Source organism: Gigantopelta aegis, chromosome 10, assembly GCF_016097555.1.
Source record: "Gigantopelta aegis isolate Gae_Host chromosome 10, Gae_host_genome, whole genome shotgun sequence".
Lineage (NCBI taxonomy): Eukaryota > Metazoa > Mollusca > Gastropoda > Neomphalida > Peltospiridae > Gigantopelta > Gigantopelta aegis.
Window position 1 is genome coordinate 61,242,234 of NC_054708.1, and position 24,766 is coordinate 61,266,999.

General features: G+C 36.4%; 1 protein-coding gene across 1 annotated transcript in view; it reads left to right on the plus strand.

Moving 5' to 3' along the window:
* Positions 1-1,844: 1,844 nt before the first annotated feature.
* Positions 1,845-24,766, plus strand: part of LOC121383732 (E3 ubiquitin-protein ligase MYLIP-like) — a 34,016-nt gene continuing 11,094 nt past the window's right edge. Inside the window, exons 1-5 of the mRNA XM_041513829.1 lie at positions 1,845-1,862; positions 12,242-12,311; positions 12,773-12,830; positions 23,588-23,691; positions 23,771-23,908. Of these exons, the coding sequence (XP_041369763.1) occupies positions 1,845-1,862; positions 12,242-12,311; positions 12,773-12,830; positions 23,588-23,691; positions 23,771-23,908 (388 nt within the window). The remainder of the gene's footprint in view (positions 1,863-12,241; positions 12,312-12,772; positions 12,831-23,587; positions 23,692-23,770; positions 23,909-24,766) is intronic.

Here is a 24,766-nt window from a genome sequence, read left to right on the forward strand (position 1 = left end):
GGAACTGACAGGTGTCTTTCACTGCCCAGGTTCCTTTGGCTGCTGTGACAACATGTTTTTAGTAGGAGCCAGACAACATGTTTTAGTAGGAGCCAGACAACATGTTTTTAGTAGGAGCCAGACAACATGTTTTTAGTAGGAGCCAGACAACATGCTGAGCCACTGGGGAGGTGGTAAATAAACTAACATAACTTTCTAGCCAGATCAGCATCCACAGAGCACGGAAAGTGTTTTTAACCCCAATACAATGCAAAAAAGCAGTGTACCATAATTGCCATTACCAACTAAATGCACAACTGTATAACACAGAAAGCTGTGAAATTAAAGTTTGTTTTGTTAAACGACACTACAAGAGCAGATTAGTTTATTAATCAACGGGTATTGGATGTCAAACATTTGGTTTTTGTGGCATATAATCTAAGAGGAAACCCGCTATATTTTAATTTTGAGTACTAGTTGTGGGGCACTGGTTTAGACAAGAAAACAAATCAGAGCTTGAGTCCATTGAAGGGATTCAATCCTTCAATTCAAACACCACAGGTGAGCACTATACTGACTGAGCTAGATCTCACACCAACAGACAGTTACAAGACCGTGTGGACAATGCTACCAGAGTCCTTTAATGCATTTCAAAAATCCCATTGATATCGCTGCAAAAAGAATGTTGTGGAAAGGTGTCAAGGCTATACTATTACGCAGAGACATGTCAGTATATCACACAGGCAGAACCAGGGTGGAAGGGGTGAAGCCCCTTTTATGAAATACTAATATTTGTTGTATTGCGACAGGCAGTGGAGTCGAACACTATGTGTTATTAACGGTTTTAAAAACAATCTTTAAATGTACTTTGTCTTTTAGCAAGGGACCATCCAGAAAGTATGGATTTCCGGGGGTGGGGGGGGGGAGGGGTGGGGTGGGGTTCGTGCATTACATACGAAGAGACCACAGAGGAAGGGGATTCACTAAACAGTACATACGCCAAAATTAATTCTTGTATTAGTGTAAAATGGTCCAATGTACTTTTCAGAGTGGTAGATCACTATCATCCTGGTTGGGGGGGGGGGGGGGGGGGGGGATTACGATCACATGTCTAAAAGGTGTAGATGGGGGAGGGAGGGGAGGGATGGTAAAACAATCCCAATTTTGTACGTAAATAATTTATTTATGGTCCGAAGTTACAAAAACCTACTACCCATTTGACACTGACACATTTCTCGACATAGTTACTTGCGCTGTAGTCAATGCCCACCTTGTACACACTAGCAGAGAGCTGTGTACACTCCCTTGGTTTAAGGGACACTGAACACCCCTTTTTGATAGAAACTGTGCAAACTTTGTGGTAGATTTGATAATGTGACATAATATCTAAGTGGTTGGCACTCTAAACATTTTGACTCCCTCCTTTCAAATTCCTATATTTGCCCCTAACAACAACAAACGAAACATGTATTCATGTTTCAATGTAGTTTACATGATGTGCTTTCTTTTAATATGCTACATGCCAATATTTTAAGGACATTATACAGTGACACCTTATTTCACTTAGCTCCTTGAAAAACGTTATAGTAGTGACCTTTGGTGACCTCAAACTGGCCTGGGTATTCATTATAAAAAAATGGAACCATATTTTTCTGTATCTGTATACAATATTAATTATAAATATCCTTGGTTCTAAAAATCGACATGAAATTCCCACGAGACCTATTTTAGCTGCATATGCCCCTACACTTTGATGTACCTATTGTATATATGTACTATATATGTATTGTGTACATCAGAAATACGTTATGTATTAAGTGTGCGATATCTTCATCAAGTATACGTTTGAACATCCTGTTAACGCAATGTACATCAAGCTTATGGTACGTGCATTAAGTATATGCTATGTGCATCATACACAAAGCATAAACTATGTACATCACGTGCACAACATGCACATCAAGTATACACTATTTGCACCAGGCATACGCTATGTGTAGCAACTATACATAAAGAACTTCAAGTATACGACATGTGCAACTAGTATACGGTATGTAGACGAAGTAAACACTAGCCACATCGAGCATACACTGTTTCGCAAGCATATGTTATGTACTTCAAGCATACATTATTTACACCAATCATATTCGCTATACATATATATCAAGTATTTATAACGTACATAAAAATAGTATACATCACGTACATGAAGGCACTGACATAATCGCAGTGCCTGCTAACCCACTTACAGGTTACCACAAAATGCATGTCTGATAACCTACAGGTTGGAATGGGAAATTAAAGAAAAATATTGCAATTTGACACTTTATTGCAAATCGACACTTTGAAAAAATGCATTAGCGTGTCGTTTTGCAATAAACTCAAATATTTTTTTTGGTAATTTATTATTGATAAAAGTTGGAATGGGAAATTGTTCGCCATCCCCACTTAAAGACATACAGTGATTTTGAAATGATAAGAAAGTCGTTTTCTGTTGAAAAAGGCAGTTTATTGCAATTCGGCACTTTATTGCAAAATGACACTTTGAAAAAAGGCATTAGCGTGTCGTTTTGCAATAAACTCAAATTTAAAAAAAATGTATGCCATTATTGATAAAAGTTGGAATGGGAAATTGTTCGCCACCCCCAGTTAAAGACATACAGTGATTTTGAAATGATAAGAAAGTCGTTTTCTGTTGAAAAAGGCAGTTTATTGCAATTCGGCACTTTATTGCGAAATGACACTTTGAAAAAATGCATTAGCGTGTCGTTTTGCAATAAACTCAAATTTAAAAAAAATGTTATTATTGATAAAAGTTGGAATGGGAAATTGTTCGCCACCCCAGTTAAAGACATACAGTGATTTTGAAATGATAAGAAAGTCGTTTTCTGTTGAAAAAGGCAGTTTATTGCAATTCGGCACTTTATTGCGAAATGACACTTTGAAAAAATGCATTAGTGTGTCGTTTTGCAATAAACTGAAATGGGTTTTTTGGTAATTTATTATTGATAAAAGTTGGAATGGGAACTTGTTCGCTACTCCCAGTTAAAGACATACAGTGATTTTGAAATGATAAGAAAGTCGTTTTCTGTTGAAAAAGGCAGTTTATTGCAATTCGGCACTTTATTGCGAAAAGACACTTTGAAAAAATGCATTAGCGTGTCGTTTTGCAATAAACTCAAAAAAAAAAATGTAATTTATTATTGATAAAAGTTGGAATGGGAAATTGTTCGCCACCCCCAGTTAAAGACATACAGTGATTTTGAAATGATAAGAAAGTCGTTTTCTGTTGAAAAAGGCAGTTTATTGCAATTCGGCACTTTATTGCGAAATGACACTTTGAAAAAAGGCATTAGCGTGTCGTTTTGCAATAAACTCAAAAAAAAAAAAAAATGTATGCTATTATTGATAAAAGTTGGAATGGGAAATTGTTCGCCACCCCCAGTTAGAGACATACAGTGATTTTAAAATGATAAGAAAGTTGTTTTCTGTTGAAAAGGGCAGTTTATTGCAATTCGGCACTTTATTGCGAAATGACACTTTGAAAAAAATGCATTAGCGTGTCGTTTTGCAATAAACACAATTTGGGTTTTTTTGTAATTTATTATTGATAAAAGTTGGAATGGGAAATTGTTCGCCACCCCCAGTTAAAGACATACAGTGATTTTGAAATGATAAGAAAGTCGTTTTCTGTTGAAAAAGGCAGTTTATTGCAATTCGGCACTTTATTGCGAAATGACACTTTGAAAAAAGGCATTAGCGTGTCGTTTTGCAATAAACTCAACAACAACAAAAATGTATGCTATTATTGATAAATGTTGGAATGGGAAATTGTTCGCCACCCCCAGTTAGAGACATACAGTGATTTTGAAATGATAAGAAAGTTGTTTTCTGTTGAAAAAGGCAGTTTATTGCAATTCGGCACTTTATTGCGAAAAGACACTTTGAAAAAAGGCATTAGCGTGTCGTTTTGCAATAAACTCAAAAAAACATTTGTTGTAATTTATTATTGATAAAAGTTGGAATGGGAAATTGTTCGCCATCCCCAGTTAAAGACATACAGTGATTTTGAAATGATAAGCAAGTCGTTTTCTGTAGAAAAAGGCAGTTTATTGCAGAACGGAACTTTGTGGAAATGCAGTATATCTAAAAATTTCAAAAGTCCATTGATGAACAATTTTATGAAAAGATATGACAAATTTGGTTTGGTGGTATTCAATTAAGCCCAGAGATCATGTTAGAGTAGGTTGGAATAGGAAATTTGAAAAAAAGCGAGCTTTATCCGCCATTTTGGTAGTGGTATACGAAGTTCAAGCACGTGTCATACGGTTTAGGTTGGACCCCTTGCTATAGTTTGTTTCTTTTTTTAATTCCGGAAGCTGTGACTATATATGTTAAGTGACGACCACGTACTTTCGGTTCAGTTGGACGTTTTAGTCCGAGTAAGTTTGATCATATTTATCTTCTTTCCATGTATAAATATAAAATATAAATTATTGTTCTGGCAAAAACAATCCATCCCAAATTAGCACAACCAAATTTTATACATATAAATAAAAAAGAACAAACGTATTCAAGCATTTCATTCATCACTACCAGATAAAAATCATTTTAAAAATCCAATTTGACACAATTTGAAAGCAGATTGTGTGCACAGTTTCGAAATATTTTTGTTGAATTGAAGATGTATGGATGACACTAGGCATACTGAAGTTGAAAAACATGTTTAAAAATAATATACATGCAATAGACAAGGCTTTTACCAGTTTTCCTTCAAATCTGATTTGTAGTCACTTGGTGGTGTTCATAAAAACAACTGTATAGTTAATTGTCATCCGATTGTTTACTCTTATTCTGTGTAAACGTCGTTAAGCCTTAGTTTTTGGACATCTAAACGAATATGAACGTGATGTATAGTTATCGCTGTTTTTGTAATGGGGCTAATCTGAGTTTATAGCCATTTTAACATGTTTCCGGCAAATATAACCTTTTAAAAATTATTTAAAATGATAATTTATTTACATTTTCATGCTTTGAATATGGATATCTGCACTATCACTGTCTTATGGAACCAACTGAAGTTGCAGCAGGTACACACATCTATTACCAGACAAGCCGCGATAGTCTACGAGCCAACACGTGATATCCCAAGCAGTTAAACCACATATTCTCCCAGCTTTCGGACAGCATGTCAAGACTGGTGTAGACGTTACACATGCCAAAAATTTGCTGAATAGCGGAAGACAATATACACGCAAAAAAACTTGCAACGGAAGACGTCACATGCGCTAAACACTTCATGACACAGAAGAGTTTAGGTGTGCCTTGAAATTCAATTACGCTAGAATCCGTTTCTATCGTCCAGGTGCGAGATTTGTATATGCCAAGGTCAAACAGGGTCAATATATATATATAGAGAGAGAGAACGGAAAGGGGGCAGTGGGATTATATATATATAGATATATAGATATATATAGATATATATATATATATATATAATCCCACTGCCCCCTTTCCTTTCTCCACTTTGAATTCCGTCTCATTTCTTCCCGATCTGGCAACTCCTATTTTTCAACTTCTTTCGCTGTCCACCTCCACATCCCAATCCTTGTCTCTCCAACCGCAACAGGTGCTTGTCTGTTGTGGTTATATGTGCCACACACCTGCCATTCCCCATCAGCTTTTAGCTGTGAGCTTAGTCTGACCTCTTTTGGGGAGTGTTCAGTAGTTACTTCTGGCATTGTTAAGAGACACTTGTAACCACCTACTATACAGCACTACTACCGGCGGTCGTTAGTTTGTGTCGTGGGTCAGACCAGATTTATTAGCGGCAGAGGACAAGGATGCCAGGTGGGTGCAGGGTCCGTGAAGGAAGTTGAGACAGGTAGGCGATGGTATGGACAGCTCAGAAGACAGAGTCGGAGGAAAGTGACAGAAAGGGTGGAAACAGGTTGAAATCGTAGGAGAAATTGGAAAGATTTTTATATTCAGATAATGAGAATGTTAGGCAGAGGGTGATAGATGAGAAATATGAATGAATGTGTGAGCCAGCTTTGACAGGATTTGAACCACTGTCGTCAGCTTGATTGTCCAGTAGCTTATCCACTAGACTACGGAGCTCATTATATTAACTATTTATGGTATGCGGTAGAATTTCTGCACATTATGACTCCTCTGTACATTACCCACAGAAACCTGACAATTATCAGGTATAGGGACGAGACTTTTTAGCCTTTAGATCTTCCGTCACGTCGCCAAATTAGCCTTGGTGTTTTTGTTTTGCAAAACATTGCTAGACCCCACCATGCCAGGGTTGTAACATATTTCCTCATACAAAACGTTATCCAGCGTATGAATCGGCCGGCATCCTCACCAGATGTGTCACCTATTAAACATGTCTGGGACGAGTTAGGCACAGGATTGAGAGACAATCATAGGAAGCACATGTTCCAGAATTGAGACAATTCCACTAGGCAGAGTGGCAGACTACACTATAGGAGTTCGTATTGAAATAGTGGTGTTTTGTGAGACTTTGGTGGGGGTTTTGTTTACCCCAGGCTACTCACAATTTGTCTAACGTTTTCCTCACCTGTCTCCAGTGCTGATTTGTATGCAGAACTGACCAAAGTTAAAGGTAGACTAAATTCCAACAAGAGCCTTATGTGTTGGAAAGATGCATACCCGGACCACCAACACATACTGACACTTTAACAAATGAAAAACGCGTAATTTTAGAATTAATAAAAAACCGTGATTATTCCTGCTAACTGGGGGCAGCCATTTTGTTTCGTTTTTGTGACGTCCGGTGGTATAGCTTGGCGCGAAGTGACGTCAGCTCAGGTCCAACTTCTCTATTATGCACAGTGTAAACAAATGCTCTGATTTACGACAAGGCGCTTCACTTTCATCAACCTGACTTGTAAAAGAACATAAATGACTTGAGAGTATAATAAACTGTTTAACTAAATATATTTCAATTTGCATCAATATAATGAAATGGAGTTATAGTATTTTTTTCTTTTAAAAAATCCAAAGAAAAAATGCATATTATTAGGCCTATTGGTAGGATACGTTCGAGCAAAAACGACCACTCACGATACCCAAGTGATAATTTTCTTTTCTCTGGGACTACGTAATTTGTCAGTTTTGTGATTTTAGATGGGAAAGTCTACTTAATCAAGGGTTTTGCAGAATTACTTACAGTAATAAAGCTGGTAAAGTCCATTACGATTTGAGGTTATCACACAATACCCTGTGATCTTAATAAAAGAGGCACGTCTTTTTAGTGTGTCTAGACACAGTGTCTAGGGACCGTCTAAATATACACCTACCAATCAAGAACCACAGGTACAGGCCACGGAAAGAAAAGACCAATTAAGCAAGAAAACACTCCGACTATTATTTCAGTACGTGGGTTAATTTATATACAAAATATAATACAGTTATTTCAACACTTTGACAATGGTGGTTTATTTTGTATTGAAAAATAAACCACATATACACGTTGCTGTGTTACTGGGATAGATATCATTACAGAACATTGCGATGCATCTGCAAAAATCAGGTATGTTTTGTTTCTTCAATTCGAAGACTAATTCCTGACGTGACACGTTAGGTATTACGTAACCACCAGCTCGCCAGAGGGCGTATTCACTGGGATGGTACAAAATGGCTGCGCCCGGTATATATAATAGCCGTCACATTTAACCGTTTTATTAATTAACTATACGATTATACTTGTTGATATTAAGCAATAATGTGCATTATGTATCGTTGAATGTGCACACCGGCCCAAAAGCCTTGCTTTAGCATTCCTTTAAGCTATGAATGTGTGTACTATGGTAATATTTAGAAACACACAAAGTGTCAGTTGGCAGGTTTCGAACCTACTGCACCGATTCGAATGGCATTTTGACATTCCAGCGTCCTATCCAACCTGCCAACGTGACTTCTTCAAAAATAGAAGCACTTTAACCTGTAGTTAAGACCGTGTACTGTCAAATATTACTAGTGTGACAATTGTGTATTTATATACAGTAATTGTAGAACTTGCAACGGCGCACTCGGGGACTAATAGTCCACCAGCAGAAACGTCGATCCAGTAAATATAATATTTAAAACCACAAACAGGGCTTCCGCTAGAGGATACCAAGGGTAAAATCACGTACCCTAAAATCTTGGAAATTAATGGATATATTTTTATAATTTTTAAAAAGATAATAGTAAGAAAATTGGTGATTAAATGTTATCAAAGTACATGAAATGCTGTGTCCATTTTGGAAAGAGTTTAAATTTAATATCTGTTTTGTTTTTATTACGTACCCTCAAATTATTTTCTGCCACAAAGCCAAAGTGTCAATTGGCAGGTTTGGAACCTACTGCACAGACATTAATTTTAGTTCAGAATGAACTGCTTTATAATGTTATGATCGATAGTATTAGTAAAAATGTGATATCGCATATCAAAATAGCACAAGAATTCTTATTTACGTTCCAAAATGTAAATATATTCTGAAAATAAATTAAACATTGTTTTGCATGAATTGTTTAAATAAATTTAGTGACTAAACTAGTTTATTCACTTGACAGTATAGACATTTGGTAGATTTTGCTTTTGCTTTGTCAACTATATATATATATATAGTTGACAAAGCAAAAGCAAAATCTACCAAATGTCTATACAGATAAATTTTTACACATATGGCCTCAGACCACAATTAATTTCAAAATGTTTTCTCATGTAGCCCCAGTGGCTGTAGCACTTTTATTAATTTCACCAGGCCATTAGCATTTCACAGGAAACATTACCTGCCTGGGCCTAATGAACACTCAAAAGGACGATCTCTGTTGTCCAGCTCTTTTCCACGTTATATCAATGTAAACAAACACACGTGGGCTAAGGGACCGAATCACACCCATTTCTGTGCATTTTACACAAATTGTGCATGACTTCAAGGTGCTCTGGGGGACAGTATGCAGTATCCAGTGTAAACCAAGTGCACATATTCACTAACTGCATCCTCTTACCTGCTTACCTATCAAACCCAGTGTAACAATCCAGTATACAAAGCAGCTCCCCAGCCATTAATCACATAACAAGAAAACTATATTTTCTCGCATTAGTTTTCGTATTTTGGACAACCAAATGGGTGGATAAATCTAGTCTGATGCCATATCAAGTGACTATACAGTCATCTTGCAAGCAACATACAGTGAAGAAAAAATGGGTAAGGATGGAAAAAGCTGTTATTCTTTGTTATTTTTCATATTTAGACGTCAAACAATTATAAGTTATATATTAATAAATATAAACGTAATGGGTATCACAACAAATTTTGTGAAATATTGTTATAATTATTTTATCGCAGGTGAATTTAACGTTTTGCCATTTTTCGTACTGATCTGCATACAAAACTGACTAAAATGAGTGTGAAAAAATAATGTTCAAGCCCTAAATGGTATATCGTTACAATAACAAACCATTTATATCATTGATCTCTTCGCTATAGCCTATAGAATAAATATAATTTTAAATAATAATATTAATAATAAGTTAACCGGTGAAACATCTTGACAACAGCAAGTGACCGATCGTCGCTATACATAATCACAACTTCCACAAACTATACAGTTCCGTTCATACACTGTGCATTTATAACACTTAATACCGATACCTAACATTAGTTCTCATCTTTAAAAGAAAGACGTTTGGGCTTGAATATATTTATTACATGTACTAGTAAAGTGAATGTCAATTCGGTCAAATTTTGCTTCCATGATTTTATTATAATTATTACTTTGAAGCTGTCAGATATCGTTGATTCAATTACATTTTATTGTAGGATAGTTACTATGGAATATATCGATATATCTAAGTAGTCTGATTTTATTGAGAATGAATTATAAATAATTGCATGTCACTAGCAGACACTATAAAATAGTTCCACGTCACTCATGATAAACAACCGGCCTCGGTGGCGTCGTGGCAGGCCATCGGTCTACAGGCTGGTAGGTACTGGGTTTGGATCCCAGTCGAGGCATGGGATTTTTAATCCAGATACCGACTCCAAACCCTGAGTGAGTGCTCCGCAAGGCTCACTGGGTAGGTGTAAACCACTTGCACCGACCAGTGATCCATAACTGGTTCAACAAAGGCCATGGTTTGTGCTATACTGCCTGTGGGAAGCGCAAATAAAAGATCCCTTGCTGCCTGTCGTAAAAAGAGTAGCCTGTGTGGCGACAGCGGGTTTCCTCTAAAAACAGTGTCAGAATGACCATATGTTTGACGTCCAATAGCCGATGATAAGATAAAAAAATCAATGTGCTCTAGTGGCGTCGTTAAATAAAACACACTTTACTTTACTCATGATAAACACGTCACTTGTAATAAAAATAGTTCCACGTCAAGATACAACCAAAGAAATTCAAGTTATGACCGTGTAAGCAGTCAATGGTCTGCTGAAGAAGAGCGAGGAACCTCATTCCGTGTCAACGTTTGTTATATGTTCATAACAGTATAAACAACATTGCAGTGAGGTAGATTTCCAACTGATATAGATCTACGTATATATATTATTTACAAGATATTTACGCAATATGTTTATTATATTTAGTATCGAGTACTGGTTTTCCTAGTTGTTATTTTGGTTGAATGGGTAGCTTCATATGAAAAGGTTTATATGTGCCGCTTACTTTGGACACAGTCTCAGTCAGAATAATAAACTATTTTAAAACTTACTAAGGGATTCACGTTGTTTCAATATGATGTGAAGGTAATTAATATTAATCTAATCTTCTTTCTTTCTTTCTTTATTCATTTAATTAATTTATTATTGCGTATTTGTTTGATTATGTGCGTATTTATTTATCACTATTGTATATAACTACATACGGCAAGCGTGAGGCTGGAACGCTAATTATATCATTCTTTTCATTTGTCATAAGTTGCAAATGAGTTCCCATGTGTATTTACTTGAAATGCTCATAATGACTGGATGCGGCGCGTACGTGCGGTTTGACTATTGTGTCTGATGAGTCTGCAGCTTGCGTTTTGGGCATATACACCATACACGATTATTTCATTGCTGTTGGCCGCACGCGTTTTGGGCATATACACCATACACGAGTATTTCATCGCTGTTGGCCGCACGCGTTTTGGGCATATACACCATACACGTTTATTTCATCGCTGTTGGCTGCACGCGTTTTGGGCATATACACCATACACGATTATTTCACTGCTGTTGGCCGCACGCGTTTTGGGCATATACACCATACACGATTATTTCATTGCTGTTGGCCGCACGCGTTTTGGGCATATACACCATACACGTTTATTTCATCGCTGTTGGCCGCACGCGTTTTGGGCATATACACCATACACGATTATTTCATTGCTGTTGGCTGCACGCGTTTTGGGCATATACACCATACACGATTATTTCATCGCTCTTGGCCGCACGCGTTTTGGGCATATACACCATACACGATTATTTCATTGCTGTTGGCCGCACACGTTTTGTAGACGCACGCATCGCACGCTTCCAATCTAGTCGCTCTCGTTAAAACTATTCGTATTTTGAAGAAAAAAACAATTCCAGACCGCACTTACGCGCCTATTCGTATTACGATGATTGGTGTGGGGTTTTTTTCCAGACCACACTCACGCGCAGCAACCAGTCTATATGAGCCTTAAACGTCATAAAAATAGTTCCACATCACTCACAAAAAGAGCTCCAATTTATGACATGACGTAGACTACAGGTAGTACTAAACCAAATAACTTTCAGCTGGGCAAATAATGTATGCTATTTTATTTCATCTTGTACCACTGTGTCAAGTAGCTGAAACATATATGGGGTACCTGTAAACCAAAAAGTACTCAAAGTTTTGTGCGGAACTAGGGTAGTCATAGACGCTACCCGTTATCTCTGAAATGAACAGCTTGACCCCCATTTTTCTGATTCACTTTAAGGGTGAGGGGTGGTAGTTTTATATCCGTGGTTTTTATGTCAACTGATACGCTGCAGGTAGGAGTTTTAGCCACATGTTACTATTGTCGTCTATGAAATTTGATTTGGTAGTATACACCCTAAAGCTATAGACTGAGAAAGGCAACAATCTTCACACTTGGCAATGAGGTTTTCATCTACTAGCAAAAGCTACAGATTCCCCAGTAAATATAACAGTATATAGACGTGGGATGTACGATATTAATTTGTGTGTATTTATTTTTGCTAAACAGTTTTAAAATGTGTTTCAGATAGCTGCTCATCCAGTTCGTGTATTGCTCATTATTCTTATCGCTGTCAAGTCTTCGGAATCAATACAAGGTTTGTTGTTTTCTTTAGTTTTAAGATTTGGTAAATGTCTTCAAATAATCTTTTAAAATAATATATAACTAAAGCTAAATTATAATTTATTTTCTCCATACATTTTCAAGACTTTAAGTCAACACGTTTTGAATAAACATTTATACAAACTGAAGTTTCAAGTTTGTTGTCGCATTTCTACAACAAACAACTCGGTCTTCTGATGGACCGATGACCTAATCATCTACCAACTTCGAGGCAGTCCGTATCTGACCTTTTATTGAAAACTCAAAATAGCGAGAGAAAGAGAGAGAGAGAGAGAGAGAGAGAGAGAGAGAGAGAGAGAGAGAGAGAGAGAGAGAGAGAGAGAAACGTAACGTAAACAATAACAATAAGGTTCGCGCCAAACGTCTTGGCACCCTAATACAACGAATCAAGAAACTATCTGACTGTATGATGAAGATTTCTGTTTCATTCTACAGAAAAGCCCAGGACTAAAAGAGCTATCGTGACGGCTGGTATCGCGCTTGGATGTTCCACGTTCGTTGCGATCAAGGGATGCTCCAATGTTCTTGACGAGTGCCCCCCCCCCCCCCCCCCCCCTTACCTAATATCAACTTTGTACAAAATATCCCTAACCTATCTGGTCAGAATGCTCAATTATCATTCATTAGTATCAATGTATGTGGACTGAGAAGCAAACTAATGATACCGGAATTTGTAGATTATGTCTCAAAGCATGATACCCTCTGTTTTACTGAAACAAAAACCAACGAAACAGATTATATGTGCACATTTATACAAGGCTATGTATTTTATTTAAACAACAGAAAAAGAAAAGTATGCCAATCTGGTGGCATAGCTATTGGTATAAGACAAGAACTAATCACCTATATAGAATTTAATGACACAAACATTTCCGAATATATATCTTGGTTCAAAATCACTGCCATTCTCACAGGTCTTGAAGAAACACTATCAGTGGGTGTGGTATATATCCCCCCCTATTGGATCCCCATACTATAAAGAAGACACATTTGATATTATTGATCATGAAATTACCCAGGCTAAAAGGGGAGGTAACCCAATTTTACTTTTTGGAGATTTTAATGCAAGAACAAAATGTTTGCCTGACTACACGGTAATTGATATGGATTCAGAACAGTTAAATAACATGGAAACTGATATGATAAACTTTTTAAATGAAATTTACAAACTAGAGTCATATGGTGTGCGAACTGATAGATCAAGATACTGGAAAAGTCAATGGGCATGGTGTTAAATTATTAAACATATGTAAAGCACACAATCTCTATATACTAAATGGCAGAGTAGGCAGTGATAAGCATGTAGGTAATGTAACATTTAAAGATAGTAGTGAATGGTATTCATCCTATACTAGATGTTAATAGTAACAAACCAAATAACAATGCAATATGTGGTATGAATAATGATAATCGGCAGAAGATAAGCAATGCCTGAAATGCATTATTTTCTATATTTACACATATTTTGGGCTGCTTGAACCTTTTACTGTTAAAAATTGCACTGTATTTAATATATTGAGGCAGCATTATTCAAATATGATTCAGTATATCTGCCTATACTATACTCAACAAAATTAATTAAGGTCCAATAGATATTTTAGCATTTTCCTTTAAATATGGGGGAAAATACAACTTCTTCTGTTGAAAGTTGTCAGCATTGTGGCATGTTCTTAAACTTAATGACTTAAATAACAATTTTGAGGGAACACAATGACAAAAAACATTCTGAACAAATGTGTAACAAATACTTGCCTAATGCTCATTTCAATATTTTTCATAAGTATGTGAAATACCCAGTGATTTTTGCATGTATAACCAGTAAAGGTTTACTGAAACAATGTATAGAAGCCATATATATGACCAAAACATGCTAAAATAATATGACAGTAACAAAGAATTATATTATAATATAAGAAAGTTTACTAGCCCTTAATCAATTTTGTTGAGTATACATGTATGTGCATCAATATTATGAATATGTCCCTCTTTACTAAACACCAGTGTTAAAAATTTAAAGCATCAGTTTTGTGTACCTACCATAATTTCTTTTGCATTACATGTACAAGTCATCTATCTCACAGAAGTTCATCTTATACTAGTCTGTGTTTGTAATATTTTTAGATTTGCCTTTATATTTACATTGTGCTTAACTTATGCTCAAGTGTATATAATTAGTTTCTACATCAAATATTGTCTAGGAAAGTTTTGACTTCCTTTCATATTCCTTTGCATTTTCATGCAATTAAAATATGTCTGTCATGTTCACAATTTCTGGTATTCTCCTTCTCCAGACTACTCTGGTTCCTCCATCAGTATGTCCATCAGCACTCATGGTATCATATCACTATTTCATCTCTAGTGTGCCTTCTAAAATTTCTCAGCCATATGACAATTTGGTTGGGGAATAGCCTGGTATGCCTGGCATGACTGATACCAAATGACAACTTGGCAATTTGTTCTCTTTATGTGCATTCTCAGTGAATGCATACATGTAGAGTGGAGAAGGCTGATTTATACTCTACTGTAGTTCAATATTATCATCCTTGGTTTGGCAACAAACATTTCCAGATATTTCTCAAGTCATGATCTTTTTGTATGTTATTTGCACCTACACTCCCATAGAGAAGGTATATGAAATGATCTGCTTCTTAAATATATGAACATCAATTTTTGCTGAACTTCCATGAGCTAACAACATTTCAAGGAAGGCTTGGGAATATTCAAAACCTCCAGTTTTCCTTTCTGCATAAAAGCACTGTTGGTATCATAGCCAGTAATGACAAGCACAGCTGGAATTGCTAGTTGGTGTCTTCCCTGCATCCTTAATGATGCTGTGCACATCTATAAGATGCCTCTTGTTGCCAAATTGAGTGTATACAAATGTCCGTATCTGAGATGGTGAACTGGCAGCAATGTACAGACATTGAAGTATAATCTTTGTTTCTGCATCTTCTTGTGCACTTTACAACACCCTCAGATATGGTTTGCATTTGAAACATGTACTTTGTCTCACAAATAGAACCGTCTTCCCAAGAAGCTGAGGGCAAAGTTTTCTCTTTTTTTCATTTAAATGGTCTTCTAGTCTCTTAAGATCTTTGTAGGGATTCCTTAGATCAAGTGTGGCTTGGAAGAACCCCTTTCACATGAGAAATTTAGTGCCAAACCATGAATGCTGTTATTATGCTACTGTGGATTAGTTGCAAACCTTCCATCCAGTAGATATTCCCTGAAAATATGCTGTACCAATAGAGCAAATTGGAAGAGAGCAAATTGCCATGGTCTCATATGGTATTAGTCATATCACAAAGTCCAGGGTATTCCTCAACCACATAGAAATGGCTGAGAAATGTCCAAAGAAATACTGAAGCTGAATTGGATGGTTTGTGATCTGATAACATGAGCTGTTGACATACTGAGGGAGGAACAAGAGCAAAGGCCCAGAGGACAAAATAAGAAATTACAGATATTGTTAACATAACAGACATTATATTTGAGTCAGATGATAAGACTGAAATAGGAAAGAAAGTCAAGTACTAGATATGCCTGATGACTATATCTGATGTCAATTATATAAACCTAAGCATAAATTAAGCACAATTTAAATACAAATGTTTTTAAAAATAGTACAAGCTTCTGTGAGATAGATGAATTGTAAATGTTTTAACACACATGCCGAGGAAAGGTACTTATAATTGGTTGGTACTAAGAACAGAGGGACATCTTCATAAATTTGTGAACATAGTATATAAACTCCATATACTTAACCATATTTGAATAATGAAGCCTCAATATGTTATAGAAAAAAGCCAGGTCAATTTGTTTTTTTGATAAAAAAGGCTTCAGGCAATCCTAAGTATGTGTATACATAGAAATTAATACATTTCTGGCATTGCATACTAGTAACTTATTTTGAGAAGTATATAATTATTAATACCTCATATTATATTGTTTTGTAATTGTTATTAACATCTACTTAATAGAATAAAAGGAAGGATGTAGAAATAGAAAATTGTAAACTTCACATATATCATATTTGGGTCACATAAAATGATTGAGAATTGGGAATGAAAGTTAGATTTTTATAGTGTGAGATATTTGCCTGATGACAATATTCTATGTAGATATCAATTATATACACCAAAACATAAGTTAAGCATAATATAAATAGAACTGCAATTCTAAAATATTACAAAAGGCAACAAAAAACCTAGCTGTTGTAAGATGAACTGTTGTGAGACAGATAAATTGTATATGTAATGCATACTTGCCTAGAATGGTATGTAAATTCACTTTTTATGTTTGTAAGACTTGTGTGTAACATAAAAATATTCAAAATATCCATGTAAATGGTTTAGACAGCATGTACTGCACCATATTTCAGTAATGCTGCCTTCAGATATTAAATACAATACAATAATAAAAGGATCAGAATGTTTTAGGTACGGTATGTATACTAGTATATACACATGTACATAGAGAATTACGTATATCGGGAACTGTGTAACTTTTGCTGGTGAGTATACCCCCGGTACTATATCCATACTACATATATTGCATTGCTTTGTAGTTTGTTGTTATGAACATGTAATTTAGCATGAATAGCATTCATAATTTGGTCTTAAACCTGTTCAAAATATGTCTGGATGTTAACTTGAACATTGCCATGCAGTTTTTTCATATACTATGTTTGTAATACTCAGGACATTTCAAATTCATTGACTCACTATGCTTAGTCAGATGCCAAAAATGTATTATTTTTTGGTGGAATACATTCACCAGTAACCCAGCTTTAAAGTAAAAGCAGTGATATAGTCCAGAATTATTTTCAAATATTTTTGAAAATTATGTAGAACATTCACCTTGATCAGAAATTTGCCCTGTTAAAAATAAATAGGGTGCATACACTCAAACATGCCCTACAGGCACACCCACCAACAGATTACCTGCAGACAAGCTGATTTGAATATGTCTATGGATAGGCTTCAAAGATATACTCATCTTGAAAAATCTTGGGGGGGGGGGGGGGGGGGGGGGGGGGGGGGGGGGGGTGTATAGTGGGCCCAGGTCTAATATCAAAGCACGTGTGAACCAGACCGTCGATGCGATGAAAAACCTATTTTTAGACGCGGCCGCATCCACTTTTGGGAAAACCCGAGCACGGCACACAAACCAGCCTTCGTACACTAAAACCGGCCTCGGTGGCGTAGTGGTTAGGCCATTGGTCTACAGGCTGGTAGGTACTGGGTTCGGATCCCAGTCGAGGCATGGGATTTTTAATCCAGATACTGACTCCAAACCCTGAGTGAGTGCTCCGCAAGGCTCAATGGGTAGGTGTAAACCACTTGCACCGACCAGTGATCCATAACTGGTTCAACAAAGGCCATGGTTTGTGTTATCCTGCTTGTGGGAAGCGCAAAAAAAAAGATCCCTTGCTGTCGTAAAAGAGTAGCCTATGTGGCGACAGCGGGTTTCCTCTAAAAAATCTGTGTGGTCCTTAGCCATATGTCTGACGCCATATAATCGTAAATAAAATGTGTTGAGTGCGTCGTTAAATAAAACACTTCTTTCTTTCGTACACTAAACGTAAGCGATTACTATTTGTAAAATCCCACAGGTGCCGACTTCTCCGTTGTAAATACCATCAGGCAAAGAAAGTATATACAAAAAATAGAACTTTAAAAAATAACTTAGTCTGCTTAATGCAAGTAAATCATATAAAAAATGCTTTAAAAATTAACAGTCCGCTCAGAAATTTAAAATTGAAAAGCAAATGAGAAATCTGAGAGTAAACGAACCCAAAGCTTTTTATAAAATCCTTAAACCTGAGAAACAGGAGAAAAACCTACCGCCCATAGAAGATTTTTTTAATTTTTATAAAAACCTCAATGAAGGAGAGCCGCCTGAATCTGATCACGAGAACGAATTAAACCTTGACGATATCGATATAAATAACGATAATATCTTAAACAGAAAAATTGAAGAAGGCGAAATAAGAAATGCAACTAAACAACTGAAAAATGGCAAAGCAACTGGAATAGATAACATTGTAATCGAGTATATAAAATCTTCTATCGATCTGATGATCCCGATCTACGTTAAACTATTTAACCTTATGCTAGACCATAGTATTTTTCCTAATGAATGGTTAATAGGAATTATTAAACCGATTTTTAAAAATAAAGGAACCCGACTGATGCCTGAAAACTATAGACCAATAACGTTGTTGTGCTGCTGTTCTAAATTATTTACCACAATTTTAAACATAAGACTAAATTCATTTATTGACGAACATAGCATATTGAGCGAATCCCAAACAGCATTCCGTAAAGGCTATTCTACTACCGACCATCTATTTAGTATTCACTGGTTAATAGAAATTTTGAAAAATAGGAAAAAGAAACTATACTGTGCTTTTATCGATTTTCAAAAGGCCTTTGATATGATCCCCAGAACCTGCTTGTGGCAAAAATTATTAGACAATAATATAAATGGAAATTTTTTCAAAATTATCCACCAAATGTATCAAGGTATTAAATCTTGCATTTGCACTAACAATATATACTCGGAACTATTCGCATGTAACATCGGCGTGCGTCAAGGTGAAAATTTGTCACCTGTCCTATTTTCTTTATATTTAATCTTCTTAGTCAAAACTGCATTGGAGACTCCTGTTATCGATGATCTCGATATATTTCTTGAAGCTGGTATTTGCTTGCTTTCCCTGCTATATGCGGACGACACAGCCCTCCTAGCAACGAGCCCACGTGATTTATAACATACCCTTAACATGTTCTACAATTATTGTAATAAATGGAAGCTTAAAATCAATATCAACAAGACAAAAATATTAATTTCAATGGCACAACCAATGATTACAAGAAAACATTTACCATCGGAAATACGGTTCTCGAAAACGTTAAAGAATATAAATACTTAGGTTTAACTTTTAATAAGCAAAACAAGTTCAACACAACAAGATTTTTTTTTATCCCAACAAGCTACAAAAGCAATGTATTTCGTTTTATCTAAATCTAAAGATAACAATCTATCAATAGAATGTAAGATAAAATTGTTTGACACAATGGTATTACCTATTCTTCTGTATGGATGTGAATTATGGGGTTATGAAAACACTGACATCATTGAAAACATACACATAAATTTCATGAGAGGCCTGCTCCCGGGGGGGGGGGGGGGGGGGGGGGGGGGGGGGGTGGGGGGTTGGGGGTGGGGGGGGGGGGGGGGGGGGGGGGGGGGATAAAAATGTCAAAGGCCACCAACATCAAATAATAATAAAAATGTTATTTAATTTTCCTCATACGTGTAATATATATATATATATATATATATATATATATATATATATATATATATAGATATATAGTATTTAGGGTGGTGCTAGTGGTGCTAGGGGCTGGGGTTTGGGGGTGGGGTGTTACATTTGTAATGCGAAAAACCAAAGGGCTATTGTTCGGACTCGTATGGGTTCAACCACTTTTTCATCCCGCAGACACAGCCCTGAATGTTCAAAATACGATAGCATTGCTTGGTCAATAACATCATTATTTCGATCTATGACTGCACGTGCTATTGTAGCAATGTGTAAACCACGTAAAATACAAGTTAGGTAGGGTATATAAATTCATTGAAAATGTATTAGTCGACATTCTTGTTATTGTTATTTGAGGTAAAATATGGGTAAATCGAAAAACACTTCAGTTGATGTAAAATCGTGTGTGACGGCACATGCTCTTAATTTTGTTTTCGCCTGTGGCGATATTAATTGTTTTAGAGGGCCGTGTGCAGTTCCAATATGCACTTAAGCCCAGGTGGGCACTTTGTTACGTAATACCTCCGCGCGACCGTGGAAGCGTTTCTCAATTATCACACGTGTGGGTGTTGTGTCACGGTGAAGTGATTAGAATATTGTGTAAACTAGACACCTAGAGATTAACTAATTAAGTTCTGGGTTGTTATTATTTGTTGTTGTTAATTAACTACTGCGGCAGTACATTTGTCAGCATAGGTTAATACAGATTCCAAAGTGTATTGTGTTTTTGTTGTGTTTTCTAGTGAACTAAACGTGCTATATTATACATACTTTATATAAGATCGTATCTCTGATCATACCTAGAGACGAGCCACGCGGGTATATACTGCCCGATACAGAGAGATCTAATAGATATACAGTTAGAAGAGATATTTGGATATTCGTGTTTTATTCAGTTACTGGTATTATAGGATCCCCGTGACATCGTGTATTAAGAACGTTTTCGATTATTTTGAAGATGAATATCAGCGCGGTAGACCTAGGTATGCTTCTTATCGAATTGTCGATCGAGTTTCCGCTGCACTTAAAGTTTCGGTTTCAACAGTAAAAAGAACTGTGAAAAATCTAAGCTCTACAAATCCAAGCACAGAAATCACTGTTAAAAAACGCGACCGAAAACTCATCGATTTATTTGATAAAGATGTTATTAGACGACGAGTATACAGATTTTATAGAGAGGGCGAATTACCTACATTACATAAGATTAACGTGGCTTTAAGGGAGGAATGTGGAATCAACATATCCATATCAACTTTACGAAGAACACTCCATGACCTCGATTTTAAATACCAACATATGTCTACAACCGGAAAAGTGATTTTTGAGGACGCCAATATATCAGACAGGAGACTGTCCTATCTCCATGAAATATCCAGTTTACGAGAACAGGGGCATTTAATAGTGTATCAAGATGAGACCTGGGTGAATGTCAACCACACAACATCTCACCACTGGACAGATATCCACCCGGGCACAAGTACCGCCAATCACCTGCCGAAATCAGACGCTGCTGATCGAGTTCCTAAACTCTGTTCGGTGACTGGGAAGGGAAAAAGACTTATTATTTGTCATGCTGGCTGTGATAAATATGGATTGACAGATGGCTGTGAATTGATCTTTGAGGCTAAAAAACACAGACGGAGACTATCATGGTGAGATGAATCATGACAATTTCATCAAATGGTTTGAAGAACAACTATGCCTTCTCTACCAGAACCTTCTGTTATCGTCATGGATAACGCAAGCTACCACAACAAATTAACTGAGATTACACGATGTCCTGCACTAAACGCTAAAAAGGAAGAAATTCAGTCGTGGCTACGAAACAAAAATATACCTTTTGAGAGTAACATGACAAAGCCAGTTCTTTATGAACTTGCGAAAAGTAACAAATATGCAAAGCAATTTGTTACTGATGATATTGCTGAACGCCATGGGCACTTGTGTCTAAGACTGCCGCCAAGACATTCTGAACTCAATCCGATAGAACTGATCTGGAGTCAAGTCAAAGGGCACATAGCTCGTCATAATGATGGTAAAATGACCACGGTGCGGAGAGAACTTGCACATGCATTGAACTCTGTCACACCTACACACTTCTCTGACGCAGTTAAACATGTAATAAAGATCGAAGAAGATTTTAGAAAACAAAATAGTTTTATAAGAAATAAAATACCCCCTGTGATAGTCCCCCTTAACGAAGATAGTGATGAAGAAATTAGTTCGTCGACTGATTAAGTTATTTCTCCATACCCATCAGGAGTATTACTTTAATGTATGCATGAACTCTTTAACACCAATTTTTTTTATTTCCATATCATTCACTATCAAACAACCTAACAACCTATAAACTAATCGACTAGAAATGCATATAGACTGCACATACATACGAGAGAAATGTTTATTTAACGACACACTCAATGCATTTGATATACGTTTATGTGACGTCAGACAAAACGGTTAAGGAGCATTATGACAGTGAGAAAGAAACTCGCTACCGCCACATGGGCCACTGTTTCCGATAAGCAATTTTGATAAGCAATAAGGGACGTTTTATATGCACCATCCCATAGACAGGATAGCACATACCACAGCCTTTATACATCAGTTGTGGTGCACAGGCTGGAACTAGACACAACCCAATGGGTCCACCATGTGGGATCGATCAGTCGACCTACCATGAGCGAACGCTTTACCTCTGAGCTACGTCCCGCTCCATATACAAAAGAAGCCTTAAGTGGGGTTGGGGTTGTGCAGAGGGTCACACCTCCACCAATCGCATGCATACCATATTCTTCTCTCTCTCTCCCTATAACCATAGATTAAAATATGTTGAGTGCGTCGTTACATAAATGACGTCTCTCTCTCTCTCTCTCTCTCTCTCTCTCTCTCTCTCTCTCTCTCTCTCTCTCTCTCTCTCTCTGTCTGTCTGTCTCTCCCTTCTGCGCGCGCGCTTGTGTATTCCACAATATAATTATAATATTTGATACATATTTTTTTTTTCAAACTGAGGTTTTGTCACTTGAACTCCCCACCTGAATCCGCGCCTGCTTCATGTTTACAGATATTTACTTAAATATAGGTCATACTACGATTTGTGCGGATAGGACGATAGAACCGAACATTAGTTTGAAACGCACTATAGAATGATGCTTTTGATATGCAAATGACCTTCGTTATTTATAGGCGAAATAACGTGCATTCAAAAGACACAGAGAATTTTAAAAAGTGGAATTAAGTCAACTTCGTGCATTTTATATGATGATTTGTATATAAAACCTGTCGGGGTTTGGGTTTGTTTTCATGTAAATGCAAAGAAAACAAATATCGAATAGGACATAAACGTAACATTTGCAAAAAACTTTGGGTCTAAATAATTGAACAGAATAATAGTAATAAAATAGGTGTCCTAAGAAAAGTCAGCAAATTAATTAAAGAAATTAATGATAAATTTAAAAGACCATAGCTATTTGTATCAACATATACCACATCACTCGAGTTAAATATGTTTTATTATTATATCACAGATATCCTTATTTTAATAAATCGAAATATACTAGTACATGACATTGTATAACAAATTATATAATGAACTTCAATTACTCTACTATACCGAATATTATTTGCTTATTGTATTAATGTATTTTTGTTATATCCACTCGAACCCAATAGTCGATGTATTTTTCGTGCTGGGGTGTCGTTAAACATTCATTCATTCATTCATATCCACTCGTTGTATCTCAGTATTAATGTATTTATATAATTTAACTATTCATATACTATACTATTTACTATTTAATGTTCGCCTGTAAACCCTGTCCTGTCTTGTCACATTATATTATGTAATTATTCATGTTTCCCCATATGCCGTTGCCTAACGGCCTGGGTGTAATAAAGTTCTGTTCTGTTCTGTTCTGCAGTGTGTCTGGTAAACTGAGCGAACTGACAGAAATCTACAAGCCAGGGAACATTGCGGCTATAGAGAGTCTGATTCAGGGAGACGTGTTCAGCATCGTCGGCACAAGTGAGGAAGTTGACAGACGAGCGTTGGAATCTCTGGGAAATGACGCAAAAAACTTTTTTTGAAAATCTTGTGGATGCAGTGAAAAAGAAAGGCGAAGAGGCCGGTAAGAAACCATTTGAAAATGCTGCTGATACGGTAAAGAACGCAGGCAAAGAGGCCATTGATACGATACAAAAAACAGCCGAAGAGGCCTTGGATGAACTGAAGAGTGCCTCCAGTAGTTCAGCCCCGGCACAATTCATAAAACCCTTGTTATTCTTTTGCCCATTATCATAGCACTTGGCATTGCTTACTAAATTAAATAATAACGACAATGATACTGCAGATTATGGATAAAAGTTGGTAACTTGGCAACTGACTGTAGGTAGCAGTACACCTAATAGCATCTGATGGGTCAAAGTTCGAAGTACAATAACAATGACTTTATTCTCATAAACTGTAAGATTACAGTGTTATGTAGAAAAGAATGAAATACACACATATACACAACGTATACAGGGTTGAAAATTAGCAATCGCTAGTCGCCCATACCGATCTTTATTGGCTAAGGGCGACTGAAAATTTTACAAAGGTAGTCAGTTGGGCGACCATCGATTTTACGGTCTGGCGTGTATGGTACTAGTTAAAAAAAAGGAACATACCGATACTGAATCGAATATGACAAAACACACTATATACTACAGATCTGGCAGCAGAAGACATAGAACATGTTCTATATTTTGACAGCGCCAACATAATGAATAAAGATCACATTCATATAATAACATATCAATGTATCAAGTTTTAAAGGCTCTCTGTCACGGATGGTTGACCTAATTATTTACCCAACAAAGAATTATATGACAATATATACATTTGATTTGTACCTAAAAGTACTTTATAAAACAACAAAATCAAACAACCAAAGTTTTAAAGTCGCACACCCTAGTTTCAGCCCGCGAAAATTAATTATAATTCTGGTTAATCTACAAACCTGTAACACACTTAGATCACGTTTTTATAAAATGGAGTAAAAAAGGTTTTATATCGATAAATACCATGGGAATCCCCGTGACTCAATTACTTGAAATAATTT